Source organism: Semicossyphus pulcher, unplaced genomic scaffold, assembly GCF_022749685.1.
Source record: "Semicossyphus pulcher isolate SPU_LCO1_2020_fin unplaced genomic scaffold, fSemPul1.0.p SCAF_26, whole genome shotgun sequence".
Taxonomy (NCBI): domain Eukaryota; kingdom Metazoa; phylum Chordata; class Actinopteri; order Labriformes; family Labridae; genus Semicossyphus; species Semicossyphus pulcher.
The window spans coordinates 2,659,053-2,685,483 of NW_027211700.1; the positions used below are offsets into that span (position 1 = coordinate 2,659,053).

Sequence of the window (26,431 nt, forward strand, 5' to 3'; positions counted from 1 at the left end):
AATAATAATAAAAAATTAATATACAAAAGCTGAATACCAAGATGAAATTGCTGCCATGTCTGGTAGTGAGAGCAGCCTGCATTCAAACCATTTATCTGGTGTGTTCATCGTTCCTGTGTTTTGTCTTGCAGGTTCACCTACACGGAGGATCCAAACTACGGCCCGTCCCTGGAGAGTGTGAACGGCGTGGCAAGAAACGATAAAGAGCGCACGTACTGGGAGCTGCTGGTCAAGTCTCCAGATGGCAAAATCAAAAGACCTGATGTTGGTGAGTTGGCAGTCGATCAGTCTTTGTTTTTATTGTACAGAAAATCTGATTATTTGACACTTTTATGCTTTTTTTTCTGCAGGTATTGGATGTTACATCCCCAGTGCGAATGAGCAAATCATCCTGAAGTTTTCAAAGTGGTGAAGATTCAGCAGCGTGCAGAGCAGAGCCACAGTTTTATTAATGTATTCCATTAGTGAAACATCAAACATATGAATAAACTATATCTCAAACTGTTGATTTGATTAGTTTGCATTTGAGAATAAGCAGCAGTCAGCACTACTGTAAAAGAAACAGCTGGTGGTTTAAATGTGTGGTGGTCATTCTTCTCTACGTCCCTTCTCATACTAATAAAGTATGTTTGATACAGTATTCTTTCTTTAACAGAACAAAAACAAACAACGTCTTGATCACAAATGTTTGCTATTATGATTTTTGCTTTCAAAGATCTGTTAAGAAAAAATTGACTTTGTGTCATATGACGTATTTACCTGAGTTTATATTTTCTCGAGCCCTTATAAGCATCTTTGGAGGAGAAACCTTGTAACATAGAAACGTCTGGAAGTCACAGATCTCTGACAGTAAAGCCACTTTAATCTTCGTAGCGTTGTCAAACCAGATATTGTCTCTGTTGAGCAGCATTCTTGCGCGCCGTTGTCCGCTTATGGTAAGTTACAACAAGGAAGTATTTTCAAGTTTAACCTGCCAAGTTTGATATCTTCCTCATTGTGTGCCACAATTTTTTTTTATCAAAGGTGTGCCGGCCCCTGCAGAAAGAAGAAACCGCCTTCCTTTGTGTGGCTGCTTGTATTGTGCTGTGTAATAGATTTAATCAGTTATGACACATTCAGGACTAAACTGTAAGTGAGAACAAGGAGTTTCTCCAATATCTAAGGTCAAGCTGCTACCAGAAAAACATTTACTTACAATTATATTATATTATACTAGATTCTGTAAATATTTAAAGAGCTGCCATAAGACCGGGTTGCAGGAATTGCATCCTTAGCGATGCTATAAGCTTCGAGTTTTAATAATTTGCTCTTTAAAAAGGCTAACAAGAAAAAAACAACAAATAAACAAACGTGATGCTTTAAAGATTTTGTTTAATTCAGAAAGAGTCCTGCGAAATATTTTCAAGAGCTTAACTAAAGTATTAAATCTGTGTTAAGAAGTCTTAATGAGGACAAGAAAGCTTCAGATCAAGGTGGTTCCCCAAGAGACAGTCAGCAAAAATACCACACATCAACCCTCTCCTCGTCAGTACAGTTAATAATCTTTCTTTATTTCTGCGTTTAGAGCATTAAGTTCTGTTAATCACTAAGCTGTTATTTCTCACTGAAGATCAAACAGTGGATTTATAATCTAAGAAAATCAATCAAACAGTTGAATGTGGCTGATCTTGACGTCCTGTGGCGGCTGATCCTTCAGTACGAGTTATAGTTCAGGATGATTGTCTCATTTGCACACGGGATGTAACATCCAATACCTGCAGAATGGACATTAAACAACATTATACATTTATTTACAACAAGAACAAGAACATGATAGTGTATCTTGAAAGGCGACTCACCAACATCAGGTCTTATGAGTTCGTTGTTTTCTTTAATGACCAGCAGCTCCCAGTAGGTTCGTCCTGCAGTACATCCACACTGACCGTTCACGCACACTAGGAACGGGCCGTAGTTTGGATCCTCCGTGTAGTAGAAGCTGAGAGGACAACAGGTAGCTTTGTGAAAGACTTCAGGCCATATTTAGACATCACTTCCTGTCTCACACTGATTTACTGCAAATACATTTTCCAACCTATTATATTGTGTAAATATGTATTTATATATATACACCAGGGATGCACGATATTATCGGCACGTCATCGGTATCTGCAGATTATGGCTTGAATCTTCTGCCGATATTTTCCGATGATAAAACAACGCTTTAATTCTGCCTAAATGCTCGATGATTCCCTAAAAAAGCTTGACGTAATGCTACAACATTAACGCGAGGAGAGGCCAAATTTCATCATCCAAGCCCGTCTAAGTTGTATGAATATTACAGTTTTAAGAGAAAATGTTGCATACAAATAAATATGGCATTTTGTAAATAAGTTTAAGTACTTTTCTTATATTTCCCAGTGAATGTGTACATTTTAAAAAGCACTGTATTATGTTATTCCTGCATCTGCCAGTGGGCCACGACAATAAGAGAAGGCATGATATCAATTCCACCAGGGGAGATGTTTTCTGCAATTAGGTGGAAGAAAAACCTGCCTGATATATCGGTATCCAATTCGGCAATCACCAAAAGGGGTTGGAAAATATCGGCATAGCAGATGGTGAAAAAAAATCCAATATCATACATCACTACATGTGTACAGCCTATATGAAATATCAGTGTTTTAGGGAAGCATTGGCTTTGCGCTGACATGAAAACGTTTACAATCGGCATATTTTGTCCTTTTTATATATGTTGAATTCACATTTTCCCGTGATGTGGTGTTCAGAAATCAAACATAACTGTAAAGATATAAAATGGCAACACTTGCAATACTCAAGAATCGCACAACATATTAATTCATCAATCCGGTATGATAATAATCAGGAGATAAGCATTGTCCTAGCTCTAGTAATTTTGCAATTAAATATTTGTGGAATAAGACGTTTAATAAGTAGTCTACATATAAAGACATAGATCTGGCCATATATAAATAAATATTTAAAATAAACATCCTGTCATTTATGTGATGAAGTTCCAGTGACGCGACTGATGATGACCATGAACCTTTGCTGCTTGTGTTGCTGTTTCATTGGTTGGTCCGTGTCATTGTAAGCGTGATTTCCTATTTAGGACAATATCATAAGTTATAAAAAAAAATATCTTGACTAGAAGTTACAAAAAGTTTCTAAATGAGTCAGTGAAATTAAATAAGTTTGCGCGCTTTAGTGCGTGTTAGCGAATCAGCTGAGGATGGAAGGAATGAGAGGAAGCTTCAGGTAGCAACGGTCACAAACGGCTAATTCCAGCTATACGGACGCTAATGCTAACTCTGTGGAGATACCGGGACGCCAAACATGGAGGATAACGGAGACGAAGAGGAGGATGAAGAAGAGGACTGTCTGAACGAGCTGTAGAGTTCCGTAAGTTAACACTTTGAGCTAAAATAAGCTGCTTCTGTCATGTTCTGTGTGCCGCGGGCTAACGTTAGCTACAGCTAGCAGGCAGCTGCTAGCTAGCTAGCATGAGTTGTTTGTTGTTGTTTTAGTGTAACACGTGTTTGGAATTGTACCAACGCACATTGACACATTACATTAAGTAATGTGTATTTAGATTACGATACGCGTCACCATTTAATCTCGCTTTTCACTAGTTGTTATTGAGACAAGAATTTGCATTAGCACCTGCTAATAAACTAGCCCCACTGTAGTTATAACCATCACATCCGTGGTGCCTTGTTGATGGTAGGAATTTAACTTTGGACTTTATTTGCTCACATGCTGTAAGTTTAGCACTCAGCTGGCATAAACCTAGATTGATAATACAGGGATGTAGTGCTGGTCTGATTAGTATCTTCATTTTATTCTAAGTAAAATGTAATTTTTCGTCATCTGCTACTCCGGTCAAACCAGGTTAAAGTAGTTATTCTGCTTATAAAGAATCTCTTCAACAACTCGAACCAGCTCTTTAACTGTGTTTACAATTTATTTCATAGATTTATTATAGTTTGTACTAGAGCTGTGCAAAAAAATGTCAATTTCATGGTTATGGCAACATGAGCATTCACAATAAACACATTGCAAAATCTGATTCATGAAAAAATATATAACGAAAACTATTTATTGGATTTATTTTGGATTCAGGAGGGACATGTTGCAAACGCTGATATTGTGATGCAGAGCAGCAGATAGAACCTAAGGCTGGGTTGCACCAACAAGGATTAACTTTTAAACCCGTTTAAATCATGTATAACTTTAAATTCTGTTGCACTTTAAAACTAGTTTAAAATTAAGACGTGAAATTTAAATACCTGTCTTTAAACCTCAGTTTAGTGTTTCCTCTAAACAAAGATTTAATTTAATTCTGTTGCACCTAAACTCAAACTTAAAATGTGATCCAGTGTTAACTTTAAACTTACACCTGAGGAGGTTTAACTTTTAAAACGGCTGCTTTTTTTGAGGTGAGTTTTACAATGCTGCTGAATTTCAGTCAGAAGTGAAAGAAATACAGCAGCCGAAGGTTAGCCGTTTCCCCCCTTTTATACTTGCCAGGTACTACTATTTATTTTTATTAATTAATTAATTAATTTTTTTAACCTTTTTATTTATTTATCTATTTATTTTAATCTGGGAAAGCAAGCATCTCAATATTGATTAAACTCAGTTTAATTTTGATTTACGTCAATAAACTTAGTTTTTAACTGTGCAACAGAGCTAAATCTGGATTTACTCAGTTTAAACCTAGTTTTGCTAAACTCTGATTAGAACTAATCTTAGATTAAATTAATCCTTGTTGGTGCAACCCAGCCATAAAGATTCTCCTCAATAACTTAAACCAGCTCTAATAAATGTATTTCAGATATTTGTTATTGTTTGTAGAAGAGCTGCACGACACAGCTATATTCAGTGTAAACAAGCCTTGCCTTCTCACTAAGCATGTGGAAATTGTACCCTGCTGGGAATAATGGCTGTGCTTTCACACCATTATAATGTGATCTGATAAAGCCCAAGTAGCTATCATCTGCCCTCAGAGTCACTGGTGTCAGTTGCCAACACAGGTGTTGTGTCTGTCTGCAGAACAGCAGAGTCACGGTCAGAGTCTCTCAGAGTTACAGCTAATACGCAGTCTTTAATAATTGTTTGTTTATCGCCCTTCATTTGTTATATTGAACAATGTAATCACACACCTGCCTCTCATGTCGTGCAGGCCTAGTTTGTGATAATATATCTATAGCAATGATCAATGACAGCAATTATGAGAAAATTCAAAGGTATTCCTTTTAAATGTTTAAAATGCCTTTTTTGTAGCAGAACAAAGGTGACAGTCACTGTCTGGCTGTGATGCAAGGTTGGATTCTTTTTTCAAGTTTAGCAGGAAACAAATTTGACTGCAGTTTGACTAAGTGTTGCTAAGGAACAGAGTCACACCCAAACACAGAGAAAAAGCAAACATGAATCACCTCTGTCTCTTGATAATGATTAACTTTTTATCTGTAATTAGGACTATGAGTTACATTGACGCACACTGGACTTTATATTGTCTGTACACTGCCATTAAACGTCTTTAATTTTATACTGTAAGCTGAATATCCTGCACATCTGTACAGTTTTTAATTACACCTGTTGTACATATTTGTATTATACATTAGTATTTTTATTCTTATTGCCTTTTTTCTTTATCTTATTCTATTTTCTTATTTTTATTCTAGTTCTGTGTTAATTGTTCTGCACCGAAATCACCAAAACAAATTCCTTGTATGTGCAAACCTGCTTGGCAATAAACCCTGATTCTGATTCTGATAAATATCTGATACCTGAAGCCTTGGTTGGAGTCCTGCAGTCTCCTCATGCCACCCAGCAAGATTCCTCTGAAAGCCAAGGAGGTGCTGTAGGTCTGGTTGGGAGCGTTGGCCAGAGAGTTTGCCACCAGGATTTTGATGGGAGTCTGATTTGAGTCTGAAATAAAGGAAGTCAAAGTTTTACAGAAGATAAAATAAGAAGTAGAAAAACAATGGATGGGGAAAATCTGGCTCAATTTCACGGTCCATAATATTTTCAGTTGCTTTCTCAGATTTCCTGTGGTCTTAAGTTTTACAGTAGTAATATTAACAGCATTTGAGCTTCCCACCCTGAGCGTGATATCAGAGGAAAATGGCTGCTGTTTGAATATGATAAGTGGCTCTTACTGAGGATAATTTTGTACTCCAATAAAAATAATAAATAAAGTAGCTTACTTGTAGCTGGAGCTCCAGGAAGCAGCAGCAGCAGCAGGGTGGCAGAGAGCAGAACTGGAGTCATCATTTTTACTGAGAGCACAGACAGGAGATGTCAAATACTCAACCAGAACAGGGCAACATGTCACCTTAGTGTTCAAGTTCAAAGATACAGACATAATATGCTTACAATTTTTTTCACAAAATTCAGAATGGGGTTTTTAATAACCAGTTTTAAACTAGTTTCAATTCATCATTCATTTCAGGACTCTTATCATTTGGCTGGAAACTATCTCCTGTCTTTGAGCCTGTAAACTACCACTAGAATAAAGTGTGAAAACAGTAATTAAATAAAAACAAGTTGACTTAAAGCCGGGCTACATGTCCAAATGTTATACCAACAGTACCATCAAATGTCAAACTATTAAAACAGCATTTTGAAGACAGGATAAATCAGAAAGTCCGCCACCAAGGATAATTAAAGTCATGGTACAAGATCATATTCCAGCCTCTCCCACCTGCTCACTCTAACCTCTGACACACCTGAAAGTGAAGCTCGTGGAGATCCGATCCTTCTTCTTTGAGCAGCTTCTGGTCCTCCTGTGTTCACCTGCTCCGGGTCAGGTTATATTGTACTAAACACGACCAATCAGGTCAGACTGTGAGAGGGAGGAGGGAGAGACACCGGTAAAACAGCTCTGCTGATGATTTTTGACGTGAAGGTATTCATGAAATGTATTCATCACGTTTTACTGACATCAACAGCAGAGACTGATTAACGCACTGAAGCCTTGTACTTGTTGTACGTATAAGATATGAAAGTAAGCTTTAAAGTGCTTTAGGTTGTAGTTTTATATTTATTTGTATTCACTCCAAATGTCATAGAGATGTCATAAATGTAATAAATGGGTGTTATTATAGTCAATATATCATGCACTAATGATGGAGCAGTGATATTATGGACTTAATTTCCAAATTTACACAGTCAGCAGTTTTTTGCCTGTTGTCCTTCCTGCGTTCAGCAGCTGAGTGGATTTCAGTCTGGATGATAGGCGCTGATTCCATGGATGCTTCTGGGCCTGAGCACCCATAAAGGTGGCCGAGCACCCGCTGATGGAGTGTCAGCTGCCGAGCAACTTTTCAAGATGTAGTGGACTTTCTGAAAGGCGACCAGGGAGAGTGAAAGCTCCAAACTGACTGTCCGTGTGTTACATGCGCTCCCCCTGCTGGCTGTTGGTTTTAATGTCTGTACTCACCCTGTTATCTCTCTCAGGTGTTGGTGATCCACCTGATTTGGGGGGGCGGAAAACACTACACTCTCTCTTGTTGGCTTCACAGCAGCAGCAGGAGAAGTGGCTGGAGCTACTACTTGGTAAATTTGGGTTTTGCCTTGTGCATTCTTTATTTTCTGATGGGACCGGTAGTCTAGTTTTCGTTTTTATTTCTTTACTAGGGTTTAGTTTTGGTTAGGTTGTTTGGGAAGAAGGAAAGGCACCAGATCCTACGGCCCTTTGTCTGTGTGCCTACCTGCTTTTGTTTGGTTTGGCCGGCCCATCAGTACTTGGTTAGCTTTGTTTCTGAAATGGGTTGTTTTGTGGGTTTCTTGTGATTATGTTTGGCCTCTTCGATTTGGAGCCTTTGGTGAGGTCGTAACACTGTGTAACATCCTGCAGTTCAGAAAGGTCATTTTCATCTGCGGTCCTCAATAGGGCAAAGACTGAACCAGGTTGCTTTATTGAACTGTCAGTAGAATGTGTCATTAAGGAGGAACCGGGATGTTAAAGCAGATGAATTCATCAAGCGCACGGCTGCAAGGATTAACACTCTCCTTGTTTTATGATCTGAGTGAGTGAGGTAAAGAGACGACAACAAATGAGACAGAAAAATGCGTTATCATTTATTTCTTCACCTGGTTGCACCTCTCATTCTTGTTTTCATCTAATTTAAACAGTGACAGAAAGTACAGATTAGGATTTTTATTGATGTATTTTGCAATTTAAAGTAGGAGGAAACACAGAGAGCCGATTGTTGAGGATGCAGGCAGTGAGATGATTTTCATACTGCATCTCAGAAGTTAGAGTACAGCAGGAACACGCTGTTACCGCTGCCAACCTTGTAGTCAAAGTCTGTGGACGTAAATAAAAACACAAATCAGAAGATACAAAAACAAGAAACATCTCCGTAATGATTTTAACTTATCAGGGATATTGAGGAGGAAAATGTTGCACTTTGTAAAACATTATTGTATGATCTGAATCTTTATACTGTCAGAAACAGTCAGACTGTTAGCATACCCTTACTCAACACAGATCCATAGCTTTTATAATAATATTGATTATTGCAGCTCAAATGGGGGGCTGTGTACGAAAGAACAGCAGAACCAATTCTACACTTTTAGCCTGATGTGAATTAAAAAACAGTCAAGTAACACAAGGAGAAAGCGAGCGCTGGTCGACTGCTCTGTGACCGTACAGTTTAACCCACAAGGTTCACTAGCTTACCTAGTAGCTAGTTCTACATCATCTTCTACGTTATACCTGCATCACTTTGGTTCTGCTCTGCACAATGAGCTGTTGCTCCAGCTCAGAGTATTTTTGCCTTCAGAGCAGCACAGACTCGGTTGTTTTACAGTTTTTTCTCTGTAGGATAAAATCTTATTTTTAACTCACTGATCGGAGTGACGTCACAGTTCACAGGATTGTACAGAAGCGTTGACCAGAACTTGTTGGATCCTTTTCTCTGCCCCATCACTGCCACCACGTATGGGCCGCTGCTCGGGACTTTCTGGGTTTCAAAACTGCAAAGACAGAACAGAGTGAGAAAAGCTGCAGACGTGTTGCTGACATGCATGAAAGTCTCATTGTTTGCAGGTAAACATTTAATGCTCTGAGCTGAAATCACATTTATAAAACAGACTTCATTTTAACTCATGTGAAATGTAAATAATCAGTACTCAGCTACAATAACGTGGTGGATTTCTCTGAAACCGAATGAAGTTCTATAAACAGCTGAGATAATTACGTCTCTAAACCTGATTTATTGATTTGATTTAATGGATCTTAAAATGTAAAAATATTCACATGCATCGAAGGATTACAAACATGTTTTACTCACTTAAAGGTAGTGTTGGTTTTCTCAAAATGTTTCAGCGCCTGAAGGAGGGTCTGCCCGCTTGCTGTGTGCACACTGTACACTTTATCAGGCAGATCCTCCACCTTGTTCCTCACAGTCAGTGAGAAGGTGATTGGAAGAGACGTTTTATCTGTAGGACAAAAAACAGAAATTCATGTCAGTTATTTCTCCATAAATATCTGATATTGCATGGCTAAACATTTGGAGCAGTAACATTTGCCTCACCTGAAGCCATTGTTGTCTTGTTGTTGTGCTGAGCGATCGAGATCGGAGCTGGTACATGTCGCTTTCATGCATCGGCTTTTATAAGCAAACCTGACCCCCACCTATACGTTGTTTACGTAACACAAGGAAGCTAACAGAAAAATAGTTTCATCCTTGAGAGGGGGGGTTTTAATTTGCATTGACTCGCTGCGAACGTTTTGATTTTGGTCAAAGACATCCTGGTTTGGGGGAAACATGGAAGGAATAAAGGCATGCACTCAAGGAAGTGGTACAAAGTAGTTAGTATGTGGGTCTTTGAGTAGTTGACAGTTGGTGCTTTCCCTGACTAGCAGAACATGTTCACATCATAGTTTCACTTTTAACTCATATCCTTGACACTTCTTCACTGGGGTTGGGCATCAAGAACCAGTTCTAAAGGTTCCAACATTCAGATTCTGAAGGAATCATAAAGAAATTTTAATTTTGATTCTGCTTAAAGGTATAATAAGTAGGGTTTATTGTTGCATTTTGTCAACAACACATTCAAACTGGGCCCCTCCTCCTGGGCTCTTCGTCACCAGAAGCTCACTCTCCCTCTCTCGTACGAGAACACGCCTACCCCGCTAAGCTAACACCGACAGCATCACGGTAAACTTTGCACCAGTTACCGTTGCACTGGCATGCTAACGGCCGGTTAGCTTTGCGCTGCCATGCTAACGGCCGGTTAGCTTTGCGCTGGCATGCTAACCGCCGGTTAGCTTGGCCTACCCTGTTTGAGGCACCTACCTGTCTAACAGAAAGAAGGCCACCTCTGCCGGTCTGAATGGGGCCCAGTTGCTAATCTGAACCACTCCCACACTCACCTGTACGCTGTGATTGGCTCAGGGAACCTCAACAGCGCCCCTCCTGAAAACGTCCTGTGCAAAGCAAAACATCAGAATAGATGCAGAGGGAAGGGTCTCACAAGTGTCTGCACACACACTTACCAACACACATATAGAGGCCCATAAGTGATGATTTATATTATATTTGTAAAAGTCTTTATTTTATATTTCAAGGAAAATCCTACTTATTTTACCTTTAACGATTCCGAAAAAATATTTGACTACCCCTAGTTTCAGGACCTGGCCAGACCTGACCTTCAGTGTTTCACTTGATTTGCTTCAATGTAAAAAAAAAAGAAAAAAAGAAATTCCATTTATAGCAGTTAAATCACGTGTAGCTGGTTTGCGCTCCCTCTGTTAAGAATACGATTATTTAATTTTCACTTACATAATTGCGACGAGGTGCTGGCTGTTGGCTGAGGGTTGACTGAGGAGGACGAGGCATGTGGAAATGGGAGACCGCCGCAACACATCAAACATGGTACACTCATTAATTAGTATATGGTGTTTTGCTATGACGGTAAATGCATCCTCCCTTGGACGAAATAAGTTTGGCACAGGTGTGGCACTGTGCTGACCTGTCATTTTTTTCTAACAAGATTTTAAGCGCTTTCTGCATTCACTGATGGCACACGGCTGTACCCAGACTCATGCTCGCTATTGATCTTCCCACAAAACAAAAACAGTCGCTTTGCACAGCCGAATCGTCCAACGAGGCACAGCCGTGTAGACAGATAGCCAGGCCCTGAAAGGTCAGGTCTGGCAAGGTCCTGAAACCAGCCGCAGTTACATTTTTTTTAGGAATCGTTGAGCAGAATCAAAATTAAAATTTCTTTATGATTCCTTCAGAATCTGAATGTTGGAACCTTTAGAACTGGTTCTTGATGCCCAACCCCAGTGAAGAAGTGTCAAGGATATGAGTTAAAAGTGAAACTATGATGTGAACATGTTCTGCTAGTCAGGGAAAGCACCAACTGTCAACTACTCAAAGACCCACATACTAACTACTTTGTACCACTTCCTTGAGTGCATGCCTTTATTCCTTCCATGTTTCCCCCAAACCAGGATGTCTTTGACCAAAATCAAAACGTTCGCAGCGAGTCAATGCAAATTAAAACCCCCCCTCTCAAGGATGAAACTATTTTTCTGTTAGCTTCCTTGTGTTACGTAAACAACGTATAGGTGGGGGTCAGGTTTGCTTATAAAAGCCGATGCATGAAAGCGACATGTACCAGCTCCGATCTCGATCGCTCAGCACAACAACAAGACAACAATGGCTTCAGGTGAGGCAAATGTTACTGCTCCAAATGTTTAGCCATGCAATATCAGATATTTATGGAGAAATAACTGACATGAATTTCTGTTTTTTGTCCTACAGATAAAACGTCTCTTCCAATCACCTTCTCACTGACTGTGAGGAACAAGGTGGAGGATCTGCCTGATAAAGTGTACAGTGTGCACACAGCAAGCGGGCAGACCCTCCTTCAGGCGCTGAAACATTTTGAGAAAACCAACACTACCTTTAAGTGAGTAAAACATGTTTGTAATCCTTCGATGCATGTGAATATTTTTACATTTTAAGATCCATTAAATCAAATCAATAAATCAGGTTTAGAGACGTAATTATCTCAGCTGTTTATAGAACTTCATTCTGTTTCAGAGAAATCCACCACGTTATTGTAGCTGAGTACTGATTATTTACATTTCACATGAGTTAAAATGAAGTCTGTTTTATAAATGTGATTTCAGCTCAGAGCATTAAATGTTTACCTGCAAACAATGAGACTTTCATGCATGTCAGCAACACGTCTGCAGCTTTTCTCACTCTGTTCTGTCTTTGCAGTTTTGAAACCCAGAAAGTCCCGAGCAGCGGCCCATACGTGGTGGCAGTGATGGGGCAGAGAAAAGGATCCAACAAGTTCTGGTCAACGCTTCTGTACAATCCTGTGAACTGTGACGTCACTCCGATCAGTGAGTTAAAAATAAGATTTTATCCTACAGAGAAAAAACTGTAAAACAACCGAGTCTGTGCTGCTCTGAAGGCAAAAATACTCTGAGCTGGAGCAACAGCTCATTGTGCAGAGCAGAACCAAAGTGATGCAGGTATAACGTAGAAGATGATGTAGAACTAGCTACTAGGTAAGCTAGTGAACCTTGTGGGTTAAACTGTACGGTCACAGAGCAGTCGACCAGCGCTCGCTTTCTCCTTGTGTTACTTGACTGTTTTTTAATTCACATCAGGCTAAAAGTGTAGAATTGGTTCTGCTGTTCTTTCGTACACAGCCCCCCATTTGAGCTGCAATAATCAATATTATTATAAAAGCTATGGATCTGTGTTGAGTAAGGGTATGCTAACAGTCTGACTGTTTCTGACAGTATAAAGATTCAGATCATACAATAATGTTTTACAAAGTGCAACATTTTCCTCCTCAATATCCCTGATAAGTTAAAATCATTACGGAGATGTTTCTTGTTTTTGTATCTTCTGATTTGTGTTTTTATTTACGTCCACAGACTTTGACTACAAGGTTGGCAGCGGTAACAGCGTGTTCCTGCTGTACTCTAACTTCTGAGATGCAGTATGAAAATCATCTCACTGCCTGCATCCTCAACAATCGGCTCTCTGTGTTTCCTCCTACTTTAAATTGCAAAATACATCAATAAAAATCCTAATCTGTACTTTCTGTCACTGTTTAAATTAGATGAAAACAAGAATGAGAGGTGCAACCAGGTGAAGAAATAAATGATAACGCATTTTTCTGTCTCATTTGTTGTCGTCTCTTTACCTCACTCACTCAGATCTCAAAACAAACAATATAAATATAGTTAATCACATTTTACCTGAACACACCTGTACATCATGTGCTTGGATAGGTAAGAATGAATGAAATCATATACTTTTGATATACAATTGATCTGAAATACACTGAATATTCAAATATGCATTTGTATTGGTAATGTATTTCAATAGATAAGCATTACTAGAACTTAAATAAGATTCCTTTAAATAGAACAAACAACAATTAATTGACTTTAATGGATGGGACAGTAACACAGGTAAGAATGAATGAAATCATGCATTTATATTGGCAATGCGTTTCAAAAGAGTAGCATTAAAGCTGTCATAGGTAACATTATTAAAAGTAACTGTTTGTCATATTTGCTCAAACTGTCACTTTAAACATGCAGCAGTACATGAGAGAGAAAAATCATGTTCCTCTGGCTCCTCCTCCTGCTCCTAATGGCATTTGTAAGAATCCAACGACCCCGAAACGCACAACCAATCAGAGCCGAGCAGTCTCTCAGGCTGCTGTCAATCACGCTGCGCAGCACCACTCCTCTGCATGTGCTCACACGGTCAAGCTCAATTTCTTCAGTGTGTGCAGCGTCAGCCGGTTTGTGTCCACAAAGGCTTAAAGTCGAGGTGAAATGAAAAATGTCATTTTAATCCTTTTAGATCACGTCCCCGGAAATATTGTGCATCTATTTGACAATATAGGCCAAAAAAATACAGAAAATCCATTTCTTCGTCAAAATCCGATCATTTTTTCTTCTGGTAAAACTACATTTCACACGTGCTTACGTAAGTTAGCACCAAACAGTTTCAACCAATCAATCTGCAACAGCACTGCGCTGTGGAGAACGTCTGTCTACGCCCACTTCTCAACGATCAAATCAAATCCCTCTAATGATATGTCCCGCCTGCACGTCCTGTTTCACTCGGAAATACGTCATGATACGGAAGCTAGATACTCTCCAAATGCTGTTTCAGCTCGACTTTAAAAACAACCACCGGAATTAACAAACTGCCCATCCCTCCATTGCCAACTCGGCTTACACTACAAAGGCTGTTAAACGAAAAAGAGAAGAGAGGAACAGCAAGCTAAAAAGAAAGAGTTGAACCCAGAGAAATGAAACGGTAAACATTGGAGCGGCATTTCTGAGGTGGAGAGAGCTACGGGAGCTGAGAGGATTATAAAGTGATGCTGAGTTAGACAGTTCTGCTCGACAGGTAATTACCCCAGCTTCATTTCTGCTGTATGTGTTTCACATTGCTAAAATGTCTGTTACGTTAGTGTTGCAGTCGGGCTAACGTTAGCTTGTTCTCAATGCGGCTGCTGTTCAGCGTTGTTTCATGGCGGAGTGGTTGAAAATATCTGTGAAGTGTCCAGGCAGAGTGACAGTTTCGGACTTTCTCCTGATAGTTCTGTGTGCCTGTGCTCTCACGGCTAAATGAACACAACATCAGTGTGTTACTGCTTAGTTGGTGCTGTTTTTTTCCACAGTCTCTGTTAGCAAACTAAGGGCTGCTGGTTTTGCTGAGTAGAATTAGCTTTAGATTACCGCTTACGGCAAAAGCACTGATTTCCGCTGGTTTGATGTGTATCTGCTTCCATAGTGTTGGTGGTGTAATACAACGGCTGCGGTTGTTGTCATTTCACGTTTTTACATATTGTACTTCTGGCTCCTTCAGTTGCTATGGTTACTAGCCTGCGCGCGCATGACAGCCTCCTCTGCGGGGAGGGCTTTGGAGGCAGGACTGAGCGCCGCGGAGAGAGACGGGGAGGGACCTGCAGGTTGTAATCTTTCAGATTTTGGAGCAAAGTGCGCTCTCTTCTCCATCCTACCTACTGCAGCTTTACCAGAGCTTAAATAATTATTGACTCAAAATCAAACTCTAACTCTTTGATTGACTTGAATGCAAATGGATGGGACAATAACGCCAAGAAAAGTGATTTTCTTCTGTGCATATTATGCAGGACAGACGTAACAAAACATATGTAAAACATGATTGCTGTTTTATGGTGTAGCCTATTTAATTCATATATAGTTTGGTGTTTTATTGTATCTTCATACCTGTAGTGTAATGTGGTTTCTTGATACTGAAAGCTTGTTATTATACTGTCAATTTAAAGAGTTGAAAATTAGCAAAAGCTCCAAACTGTCTGTGCAACACATCAGTTTCATGCTCTGTAGTGGAACTATGTTTAAATGCGTCTGTTAAAGAAGAGCAGTCTAGTACTGCTCTACTGACGGGCCTAACCCAGGAGTGACCTGGCTGACGCTCTGAGCCTCGTTTGCAACCAACGTTAAATGATGATCTGCAGCCAAACGGGATTGCAGTTATAACAGTTCATTTATTGCTTTCTCCATAAATCCGTGGACGTCGAGTGAATGTGATGTTTGTGAGCGACAGGGAGAACCTGTAGTCACATGGATGAAAGTGAAGCAGCTAACATTGCTGACGACGAGCAGCAAGACATTCCCCATCCAGCTGATTCACACATGCAAAGTTAGTGTTCAGTTTTCTCAGTACATTGATTTTTTATTTTATTGAAGGTAGAATTGTTTAGGGTTAATTGTCTTTGCACACAAACTGCCGGTAGAAATGAAGCTTGCGGCTCTTTCATTTAGCCGTGAGTGTGAGCAGGGAGGGTCTGACCCTGACACGGAGTCTGTACAGATCCACTACAAGATAGTCAAGCTGATTTTGGGCCTGATTCCCCCCATCAGACAAAAGTAAGCAAAGTCCTGATGCTCTGATGGGTCTGAAGATGATCTCTCCAGATGTTCCTGTGGTGTGAGGGATGTTAAGAGCGATTTTACTTCCTCCGATCTGCTCGGAAGAACATCGTGGCCGCTCCGATTTCAAATCGTGAATATTAAACCTGTTCAATATTTACGATCTGATATCCTGCTGTGTGGGGGGAACCCCAAGGGCAGCCGAGCACGCACTCTGGATTGTCACGTGGAACCAAACGAGAGCCAAGCTGACTGAATAAGGAAGCACGACAACCGCAGCCATGGTGACAAAAGCAAACGTGCAGCATAAAGCGACATGTCCAGCCCGTGTTCACGCCATCTCCACCACTTCATCCACAGTTTGTTCTTTTTACTTCCTGAATTTTCAGTAAAAAGTCCAAAAACTATCATCACCAATTCTTCCTGCCCGTCGTCCGCCATGTTTGTTTACTCTAAAGTCTCGTTTGATCGCGTGAGATTTTGTGAGATTTCCAGCAGTGAGAGTCGGACTCTGGTTGTTGGTGGATGACTCTGTTTGTGTGTGGTGTGCTGTTTGGGTCACATTGTTGCTCTGCACACACTACAGGAACAAAACTGATCAATCGATCATTATCTGTCGTCATGTGTGGCTCGCTCACATTTTACACATCTGTTAAGATTTTAAACATCTCTTAGTGTAGGCTGGGCTTTAGTCCTGACAAGAGGTCTAATCAGCCAGTGGAAGTAAAATCACCTGTGTGGGTTCACCATTGACCTTTTAGATTAAAGGTCACCAGTAAGTTAGCTGATGTGTTGTTTGTATTCTTTATTAGCACACTGTGTTTTAAACTTTGGTTGTGTTGCACGTTCTTATGTTTTATTCTTTTCAGTACAGTAGCCTACATTTAATGATCCGTCACCTGTTGGCCCTGCAGAAAGTCCTACAGTTCATTTTAGAGTATTTATTGTGTATTAATATGCAGCGATTCTCAGAACCAATAAGGTAGTAAACATTTAAAAGTAAATTTTGCGAAGCACTCGTGGTGGGATCCTCCTGATGGGACTGATAATCAAACAGGAGGACCTCGGTTTCCCTGTAAAAATCCAAAGCAATTATTGGACAGCAGTGAATCTTTGCAATCTAATAGTGCTCTCTGTGTTCTTTTCGAGCGTTTAAACTAATTCCTGATTGATCGCTAATTATCGGTGACGGGGCCCCGGGAGACAGCCGGGCCCTCCCTCCCGCTCACAGCGTGAAAGCAGCTATAACTTTCAAACGGTCGACTCTGCGCCTTGTTCTGGCAGCTCAATAGTCCTCAAGTCGTTTGAATAATCATGGTGGCCCTTTTCCCAATAAAGAAGGTGGAGACCTCCAACAATAAAGCACTGGAAGCCCAATATTACCTTGTGGATGGAGCAATAGTCTGGTTTGCAAGTAAACAGCCTTAATGATCAGAAGTTCTTTGGCTGCATCATAACTTTCAGGAATGAATCCATACCAATCAGCAGTTGATCTTTAATTCCAACATGAAATAACATCAGTTGTACTTCCTCAAGTTATTGACTGAGTCAGAGCTGTTGGATTGATAACCTTCTCCTGGTAATGACAGGAGTGTCTCTTAATAGCGCACCGATTGATGTTGGCCGCGTGGATGTGAATCACTCCTCAGCCAAGCCGACAAAAGCATTAACAAAGAGCATCATCGATGACAATGTATTTATTTTTTTCAAGGTCGGATCAATCGGAGGAGCAGGTTTTGTCTTCTTGGAAATCTATTCCCTCAATCTGCGCTGCCGTGCTGCAGGATCCAGCCTATAAAAGTGGAGGCTGCTGTTGTGATGCTGCTCAGAGATGCTGTCCTGGCTGAACAAGAGGAACTCCGGCTGCACTGCATGGACATCATGGCCCCAACGGAGCCGGTGAGTCACGACAACTCTGATGAATCCTTTCAATTAAGCTGATTAGAGTAAGAGTGTATTTGTGAACCATTTGTAGACCATGATGAGGAGCAGTGAGAAACACAAGTTAGATTAGCTTGAAGCTAATAATAGTGAAAGTATTATCCAAGGCAAACTAATCGAGTTAATTGATCAAATAAATGAGCAATATATTTTTTCTGTAGGAAGAAAATGTATTAAGATTCTTTATTGACCTTCAAGCCTGCAGTGTTGAGGAGTAGTGAAACAATATGGAGGCCACACTAGGAAAGGATTTTTACTGTTACTTCTCTGCTGTATTGAACCACCTCCTCCGGCCCCGCCCCCTTTTAACTCTCATTCTGACTACTGTGAATACAAACCCGGGAAATGCATTGGTCATATGTATTGATTATTGTTATGTACTAACAGATATTGAGAGAAGTTGTTGCATGCTATTCTATCACAAGTTATGTGGCTAACTAGTAGGGCTGACCCGAATGCTACGAAGCTTAAATCGTTGCCATTGTAATCGACGGCAAAAATCAGTATTTGAATATTTTTTTTACCCCTCCAAAATAAGAATTAGCTTATTGAAATAATAACCGAACATTAATCATTGTAGTGACTTTTATGTGACGTTCTGGGGGGAAGTGAATCACTGTCCATGCACTGTTCATCTTTTGATTCTGTGATCCATTTATTCAACTTTCTTTGTCGACATTCAAACAAGTTCATCAAAGGCAGATTTCAGTGTCCCTTATATATTGCATCGATGTTTCCATTCATCAAACATAAAGCAAGCTGAACCGATCGGGCACGACGCCCTGACGGTAACAGAAGACTCGGTCAAAACCTGTTTGCCTCCGCATACACACACCTGCTCCTCATCAAGGAGGGATTACCTATTCGCACTCCTAACATGATGCTCCACCTGGTGTTCGATATCGGAGCAGCATGATAACACACAGTCACCGTGTTAAACATAAAACCAACAAAAAACTGCATCATGGCTCCAACAGAAGGAGACTGAAACTGAACAAGAGCGAGACATGGAGATCCTCCTGTCCATGGATGAGGATGGAGAAGCATCCGACGTAGAAGCGATCGTCACTACAAAGAAGGAACTGGAGGACTTTATAAAAGACGGGTCAAAAACTGATTCTGGTCCGCTTGAGTGGTGGAGAAGAAATGCGGACCGTTATCTGCAGCAGGCAGCTGTAGCCAAGCGCTTTATTTGCATCCCTGCCACTCCAACCCCTGCAGAGTGCATTTTTTCGAAAGCCTGAAAAAAGGTATTCGGGACAGCCCTACTAACTCTTTACTTTACTAATGTACCCACTGTAAACACGAGGGCACGTTTTGTAGTTATTGAGTTGCTTCTTTGCAAGTAGCTTTGTAAGTAGGTTGAGTTAACCAAACTAGATTTCTCCGTCGGTTAGCTTTGCTGTTCTTAAACTTCTTCCAGTCTGAATGAATCGGTAGCTTTCAAAGGAGCTTCCCCAACACGCCTCGAATGTTAGGATTTGCAGCTTTTCTTTGTCATACTGTATATGACTTGTGTTTTTGACTATTGTTAAGTTAACTTTTAAAGGTTACACATTGGACAAGTTGGCCGTTTAGGGGCTTCACAATTTCAAAAGCTTAAACACAACATTCACAACTGATAGGAAAAAGAAAATAAACTCACAAACACAGACAGACTAGAGCAGAGCCCGATTCTCCAGGAGGACAGAGATCCAGATCCACAACATCTGGAACGAGGCACAGATAGACGAGATAAGAAAGATTTCACAGCACGGTGTGGAAAAGGCCCTGAAGCCTTCTGACTTATTTTAAACTCCAGAGACAGACTGGTTATCTGTATTCTGAGAGCAGAGAGCACCGGAGGGGACTCACCGTTTAGGGGATCAGACAGATACGAAGTCACCTAAAAACTTTCTCCTATATGAATTGGGAGCCGATGCACGGAAGCTAAAACTGGCGTGAAATCTTCTAGTTATAAGTGAAATTGTTGCCGTCTTATCTTTGTGAAGACTTTTTGTTTTAGCATGTGGCAGGTCAAGCAAGAAAACATTCCTAAGTCTGAACACTGTTGTGAATGAGGATCTCTTCATCACCGTGGAAAGAAACACAAATTATGTGTATTTGGAAAGAGGGAGTCTTGGCGATTTCTTTAATTTGCTGATTAGGGTAGTGAGGGTTGGAACAATGTAGAACCAAGGTTCTTGGATGTCAAAAATGTATTATTACATATTGTTTTTACATCACACTTTTGTCTATGCCACACAAGAACAACGAGCAGAAAATCTGTTTTCTCAGAATTATTAGGATTATTTTTAAAGCGCAGAGGTCCAAGAACAGAGCCCTGGGGGACACCATAAAAAACTATTTTTACAGTGAGCACTCTTTAACTGGTAATGTAACAGCCTTGACTTAATACTGATGCCTCTATATGAGCTACAATAGCAAACCAGACCATCAGAGAGAAGCTTGACTACTGTGTAAAGTTATTTTTAATTCCTCAGCAGATCTTTTGATTCGTCACAGCAGGAAAAGCGCAGATGTAACTTATGACATTAATAATGACTGTGTTGAGTTGGGGCGTGCCGATTCCAGGTTCTTGCTATTTAAAAAATGGAATACATTAATTATTTTTATGTTCTGTAGCTCAGAGCCACACACGCTGCATGTGTGTCAGCAAGCTTTTAACCAGGAAGTGTGACACTATTAGAATAATGCCACCAATGTAAAAAGTCGGTTCAGTCTGAGGACTCAGACTTAAACAATTAAAGATTTGTTTATTCCAACACTAAACACCTCTAATGCTGGTTCACTGGAATGACTTACTAAGACACAGAATAATTTAACCCATTGTTATTTCTGAAAGACAGTTCCCTTTAAACTCACTTTACTTCTATCGTTGTCACTGCACTTCTGTTTTTGTTTTTCCCCTGTTTTTAATGTGAAGCACTTTGGATCAGCTGTGTTGTGTGTGTGTGCTATATAAATAAAGTTGAGTTGAAGATAAATTTGGGATTATATCTTATACTGTATCTTGCAGTACACTGTAGATGCGTCATATTATATATTTGTATTTTACTATTTTGTTGTATGAAAGGCTGCATGGTGATGCACTGTCATCTCACAGCTAGAGGGCTGCTAGTTTGAATCCCGGTTCGGATGTCGGGGTCCTTTCTGTGTGGAGTCTGCATGTTCTCCCCGTGCATGCGTAGATTCCCTTCGGGTACTCCGGCTTCCTCCCACAGTCCAAAGACATGCTCGTTAGGTTCATTGGTGGCTCTAAATTGCCCGTAGGTGTGAATGTGAGTGTGGCCCAATCTAAATCTCCACACTCACAGATTCACAGACTTTGAGGCGCGTTCCCGGTAAGTGTGTGAGTGCTTAGTGCTGTCCCACTGTCAGACCAGCAAGTGTGTGAGGGCTCTGATGCGGACTTTTCAAGGCCAAATTACAGACTTTCCGTTGGGACTTACCCAGGGTTCATGGCGAACTTGGATGTATACAAACATGATTGTCCAGCCTCCCACTAAATGTAAACAAATGTTCCTACATTGAAGTAGTTTTCAATAAAGTTCGACTAAAAAATAATAATAAATGTAAACAATGCGAGCGTGGACGGTGACGGGAACTGCAAATATGTTTATCTGTAAGTGACAACAATTAAATATTCGCAGATGCATTAATGCCTCTGTGACTTTTGTTAAATAAAGCTTATCTTATCTTGAAATATGTAAACACTGTAAGACACACAAACACATGCTACAGGTCAGCTTTTTTACTTACTACATTTAATGGCCCATCTGGTCTCCAGGCAACGTGCGACACCATGATAGTGCGTCCCATTCCTCATTTTTATGCAGTTTTTAAACCCTCACGCGCTGCACGCATCGCACGCCTGACGCCATTAAAGTCAGTGAGTGTTCAGTGCTCAGGCTTTAGGGTGGAGATCGGGATTGGGCCCATGAAAGGTTGACTGTCTCTATGTGTTAGACATGTGACTGACTGGTGATCAGTCCAGGTGTAACCCCGCCTCTCGCCTAATGACAGCTGGGATAGGCTCCAGCTCCCCCACGACCCTGATCAGGATACCCTGACAGTTTTGCTGCTTTGTTTCTCTTGTTAAGCAATCTGAATCGAGTTTAGTGTGAAAACTAAATTGAGGTTTAAATTTAACCTAGTTTTAAAGTTTTGGGCAACTAACTTTAACATTAAAATGTGATTTAATCAGGTTTAAAAATGTCTCCACTTTGGTGAATCCCCGCCTTGAAGCGCTTAAAACCTGTGTGTGGAGATGTGTCTCAGCTAAAAGGCCTCATGTAAAAATAGCTCTATTGTTACCACACATAAACACCTTATCCGAGGTGTTTGTGAAAGAGATTCTCTTGGCAGCCTGACTGCAATATGTGTTAAGACCAAAAGGGGGTGCTCGTGCTCCATGTGTGGGTTTACCCTGCATGTAGAGGCACAAGAGGGGAATCTTGCTCCCCACTTTGTCTTAGTAGTTCTCAAAGTCTGAAGTTTGTTCCTTGTTTAACTGCCCACATAAGGCTTCACCTGTATCACATGTCTTGTTAGAGCGAGGGCTGATCTGTGTGTTACGAGCTACTCCTAACAAACAAGGTGCACATGTTCAGACATTTGTTGCTAATGATGCTTGGAGCGTTTTGTCAATATGATAGCTTATAAGGATGTCCATTATTACCTGGCAGAAATAGATCAATACTTTTGCTAAATCAATTAATGGTTTCATCAATGGGTGGAAGTGTTGCAGAGGGATTATTTAACGTTCACGTCCGTTTTTTCCTTTCCAGCTGAGATGTTATGAAAAGCTAAACATTTTCCAAAGCTAACACATGTAGTGAAAGGTTTAGACCAATTAATGTTGCTTTAATTCTATTTGAAAGGGTTATGGAGGTTTTAATGGACATTGTACTGCCATAAAGATCATCCTAAGGGCTTGAGGACAGAAAGTATTTTATTTACTTGCTTTTTCAGTCTGTTTGTTACAACTTGAAGGGCATCTAACGGAACATAAAAGACAAGAAAACAATACAACTTTTTGTCCACGCTACAGAGGCTAATGGTTGAAAATATAAACCAAAGTTGGGATTAATCGTCGGCTTTTAGTGCTGTAAAATATGTCAATTAATTTGGATGTTTTATATGATCATGAGAAATGAGACCTATTTCTCAACATTGTGAGTGGAATATATTTGTTATTTTTACCCTCGTAAGAAAGGATCAATGCAGGGCAGCATCATATTAAAATCCAGACCCCACACTGCTTAGCAAGTTCAACATGTCTGTGTGTTCTACTTGTTATTGGTTTATTGACCGAGAGAACGAGAAAACAAACAACTCACTCGCTATCATTATTGCCTCCCACCCCCAACACACGTCCAAACACCTCACACACACAAACACACACACAAACACACACACAAACACACACACAAACACACACACATCTGTGTTTGCTGAGGAGCAGGTGGATGGACGCTCTTCTTCTACTACCAGTTTAGAGCTCCTCCCTCCTCAGACGTTGGTAGGGGGCTGGCCGGTGGTCGTCGGGGGGTTAAGGTTGATGAACGTTGCGTCATGTTTGTCTGACCCTCCTCATTTCACCCCAGACGGTCTGCGGGGGCTGCAGGTTGTGGCCGAGGGGGCAGTCGAGCCGGAGTTAATGACAGGGCTTTGTTCTGCGCTCGGGGATCTCGTCAGGATAGGTCCGAGCCAGACAAAAGCCGGGGTCACAGGTCCTCAGAGACCCCGGGTGAGAGGGCTAATGAGTCAGTATTGAGCTAAGAGGAGCAGGCCGGTGTGGTCTGCAGCCGCAGGCTCAGATGGGTCTGACACAGCCGAGGCCAATTTGTCTGTTTTGTTCCTGACAGGAGGCTGCAGAGCCACGCTATCATCTGATCAGCAAGCAACTGACACAGAACACATTTTCTATATTTTCTTAACCCAGGGGTTCGTTTTTTACTCATAGAGCTGGATGCCTGTTAAACACTGTAGTGTAGAGCTGGACCAATATTTTTGAACAAATACCAAATTGGATTTAAGAGTAGAAAATTTAGTGATTACAAATGTAGCGGCTGACAATGTTAATTCTTTAGCTTGAATGAAAGTCGACCATTTAAAGTCCACTGTGCACCATTTTGCATCAGTCTGACCTATGCAAAGGTCCTCATTAGAGTGCGCTCCTGAACAAATAACTAAAATCTTTGTCAGCCAGTTCTAGTGCGGACCACTGTCTGCTGAGCTGTGATGCTGTGCTACATGTTCTGCAGACATGCTCAGAGGATTGTAGACTTTGCAGACTGTGCACACTCTGCTTCTTGATGAAGCCAGTTCTCAATCCGACCAAGCATTTTGTCTGCATATTATGTTCTGTAAAAAACAGGTATACGTATCTGTGATAGGCCCGTATACGCTGATAATATTAAGCGAACAATATGTGGTTATGGCTGGAACTAGAAGTCTTGTTTCGTAGAGGGTCTGATTATAAAAGGAAAACCAATCAGAACCCAATGTCTATCAATTAATTATTAATTTAGACCCAAGGACGGCCAGAGTATTTGAGCTCTCCCAAAATAAACACCAACACTGACAGCAGCGTTTTGCGCCACCAATCTGGATCAGGATCTGATCTGGTGTTTCCAGGTATTTTGCTTGCACATACTTTGGTATTAAACCACAGACTGTATGTACAAAGTAGGCTAAACTACTGTGATGTCCTCCATTGGTTTGTGGACCACCGTTTTTTAGCTTCGAGTTTGGCATTTTGGTCGTCGCCATCTTGGTTTTTGGAGACAGAGGAGACCATATTTGGGTGTGAATTGATTCGTCTCATTGTCGGGTCGCTGTGTTGGGTTCTTCTCATGAGGATGTAGCCGCGCCCTTCAGCGCCAGTTTGGACATAGCCTGTCTTGGGTCCGGCATCAAATATCGGTTATTTGCAACCGGAGGACCAACAAGGACCTGTAACGAGGACATGTCAGGGTGGCTATTTTCTTTTTAGGATTAAAGCTAATGTGCACATTTTGAACCAAACTGCTAAGAGGAAGTTGAACCACTTAGATTGTTTGAAGCACATTTGTTTTAGGTCCTTTTCCAGCCGTTGGAACCTGTGGTTACCCATTACTCAAGATGTACCCGAGACCCACAGAGACATGTATCTTTGCAGTCAGTATTACTAGACATAACACAAAGTGCTTGTTGGACTGTCTAACATTGTCTTTAAATGCTTTCTGATGCTGGAATCTTTCTCTATTTCTTTTTTCATTCTCGACAAACTTACGCTTCAAAAATTAATAATTTTTTTAAAGGAGGAGGAAACTAATTTTGTCACATTGTACTGAATTTATAGAAATTAACCCACTTAACCATCCTGTCTCACATCCTGCACAGACGGTTGCTATTTATACTCCGTTACCTGAGGCTTTCCTTATGGTCCGTCTCAGACACAGAAGAATCTGTTGTATACGTTCGTTCTGCTCTTATTATATGACAAATATTACATGTCAGAAAAAATAGTTTGATACTTGAATATGTTTACATGAATTCATCCAACTATATTTGGTTTGTGGTGACAAACCTACCAGCCTGTCATATAATCTAAAACAATATGTTTAATGTTGTGTCCCTGTTCCAATGAATTGTGGGATATGAATCCGTCTGGTGCATTTACAAATGCCTTGATCAAATAGATAATTTCAGTTTGATGTCCTGCCTGTCCAAATACAACAAATGGGTTCAACCATGAACAGGAGTAACATTTTAGTTACTGAAGTAAGAAGAAACAAAAGAACAAACGACTTTTGTTTTTTTACAACCTTGTAGGTAATGCCATGAACGCTATGAAGACAGACTGACAAAAGGTTGTGACTTTATCTCTATTAGCATACCGTCTGGGAGAGGGGGCTGTGTTAAATGCATCAATCTGGTGCAATTTAAGAGCAAGATTAGGAGCCTAGATTCATGAAGAACTTTGTGCTCTTGTAAACAATTAAAATCATCTGACAAAGAGCCTAAACTGTACACACCTTCACTGCCCGATCAACTGTATGCACACACTGTCACGCAAGCGCTGAAAACAAGTATATTATTATTATTATTTTAATGGTGGTAAAACCGGGACAATTTGGTAGTGAATGTTGAAAACTGTGTCATTTCAGTGTGTTCACATATTTACTATGACTCTGGACACCCAGCTTGAAACTGTGACAATCCTGGACAAACAGGTGATGTCGATAGGGGGTGCTGTAGCACCACCCCTACTTTCAACGTGCCTGTAAGAGTTTAAGAAAGAGATCAAGGTCAGAAATCCCGGACGAGATCGTGATGGTTCCTCTCGCCTCATTTGTGGTTTGTAAAAATTAGAAGCACTTTTGCCTTTGGACCTAGTGGAAACCTCCGGGGCTGAGACATGAAGCCAATGTGAAAAAAACTGCAGTTCCTCGAGTGGCCACTTGAGGCTTCTTCCAAAAGTGAGTCAGTCCCCATAGAGCCCCATGTTACAATGTCCAACTGTACAGCAGGAATAAACATGTTTACAGCCTGGTACTAACAACAGCTTTG

At 40.7% G+C, this 26,431-nt stretch overlaps 1 protein-coding gene across 1 annotated transcript; it reads right to left on the reverse strand.

The window, feature by feature from the left end:
* Positions 1 to 1,353: 1,353 nt before the first annotated feature.
* On the reverse strand, positions 1,354 to 6,796 carry LOC138604522 (transcobalamin-1-like). The gene is made up of 5 exons (XM_069676454.1): positions 6,732 to 6,796; positions 6,210 to 6,281; positions 5,790 to 5,931; positions 1,839 to 1,975; positions 1,354 to 1,754 (listed from the first exon to the last, which is right to left on the reverse strand). Exons 2-5 carry the CDS (start codon positions 6,274 to 6,276, stop codon positions 1,693 to 1,695), a joined length of 408 nt encoding a protein of 135 aa, XP_069532555.1. The 5' UTR covers positions 6,277 to 6,281; positions 6,732 to 6,796; the 3' UTR covers positions 1,354 to 1,692.
* Between the last annotated feature and the right edge of the window lie 19,635 nt (positions 6,797 to 26,431).

What these genes read in the sequence shown, in the direction of transcription:
- LOC138604522 (XM_069676454.1), bottom strand. Translation starts at nt 6,276, where the DNA reads ATGATGACTCCAGTTCTGCTCTCTGCCACCCTGCTGCTGCTGCTGCTT. An exon ending in GACTCCAACCAAGGCTTCAG is followed by an intron (nt 1,976 to 5,789) that starts GTATCAGATATT and finishes TTGTCCTCTCAG; the next exon opens with CTTCTACTACACGGAGGATC. An exon ending in ACTCATAAGACCTGATGTTG is followed by an intron (nt 1,755 to 1,838) that starts GTGAGTCGCCTT and finishes TCCATTCTGCAG; the next exon opens with GTATTGGATGTTACATCCCG.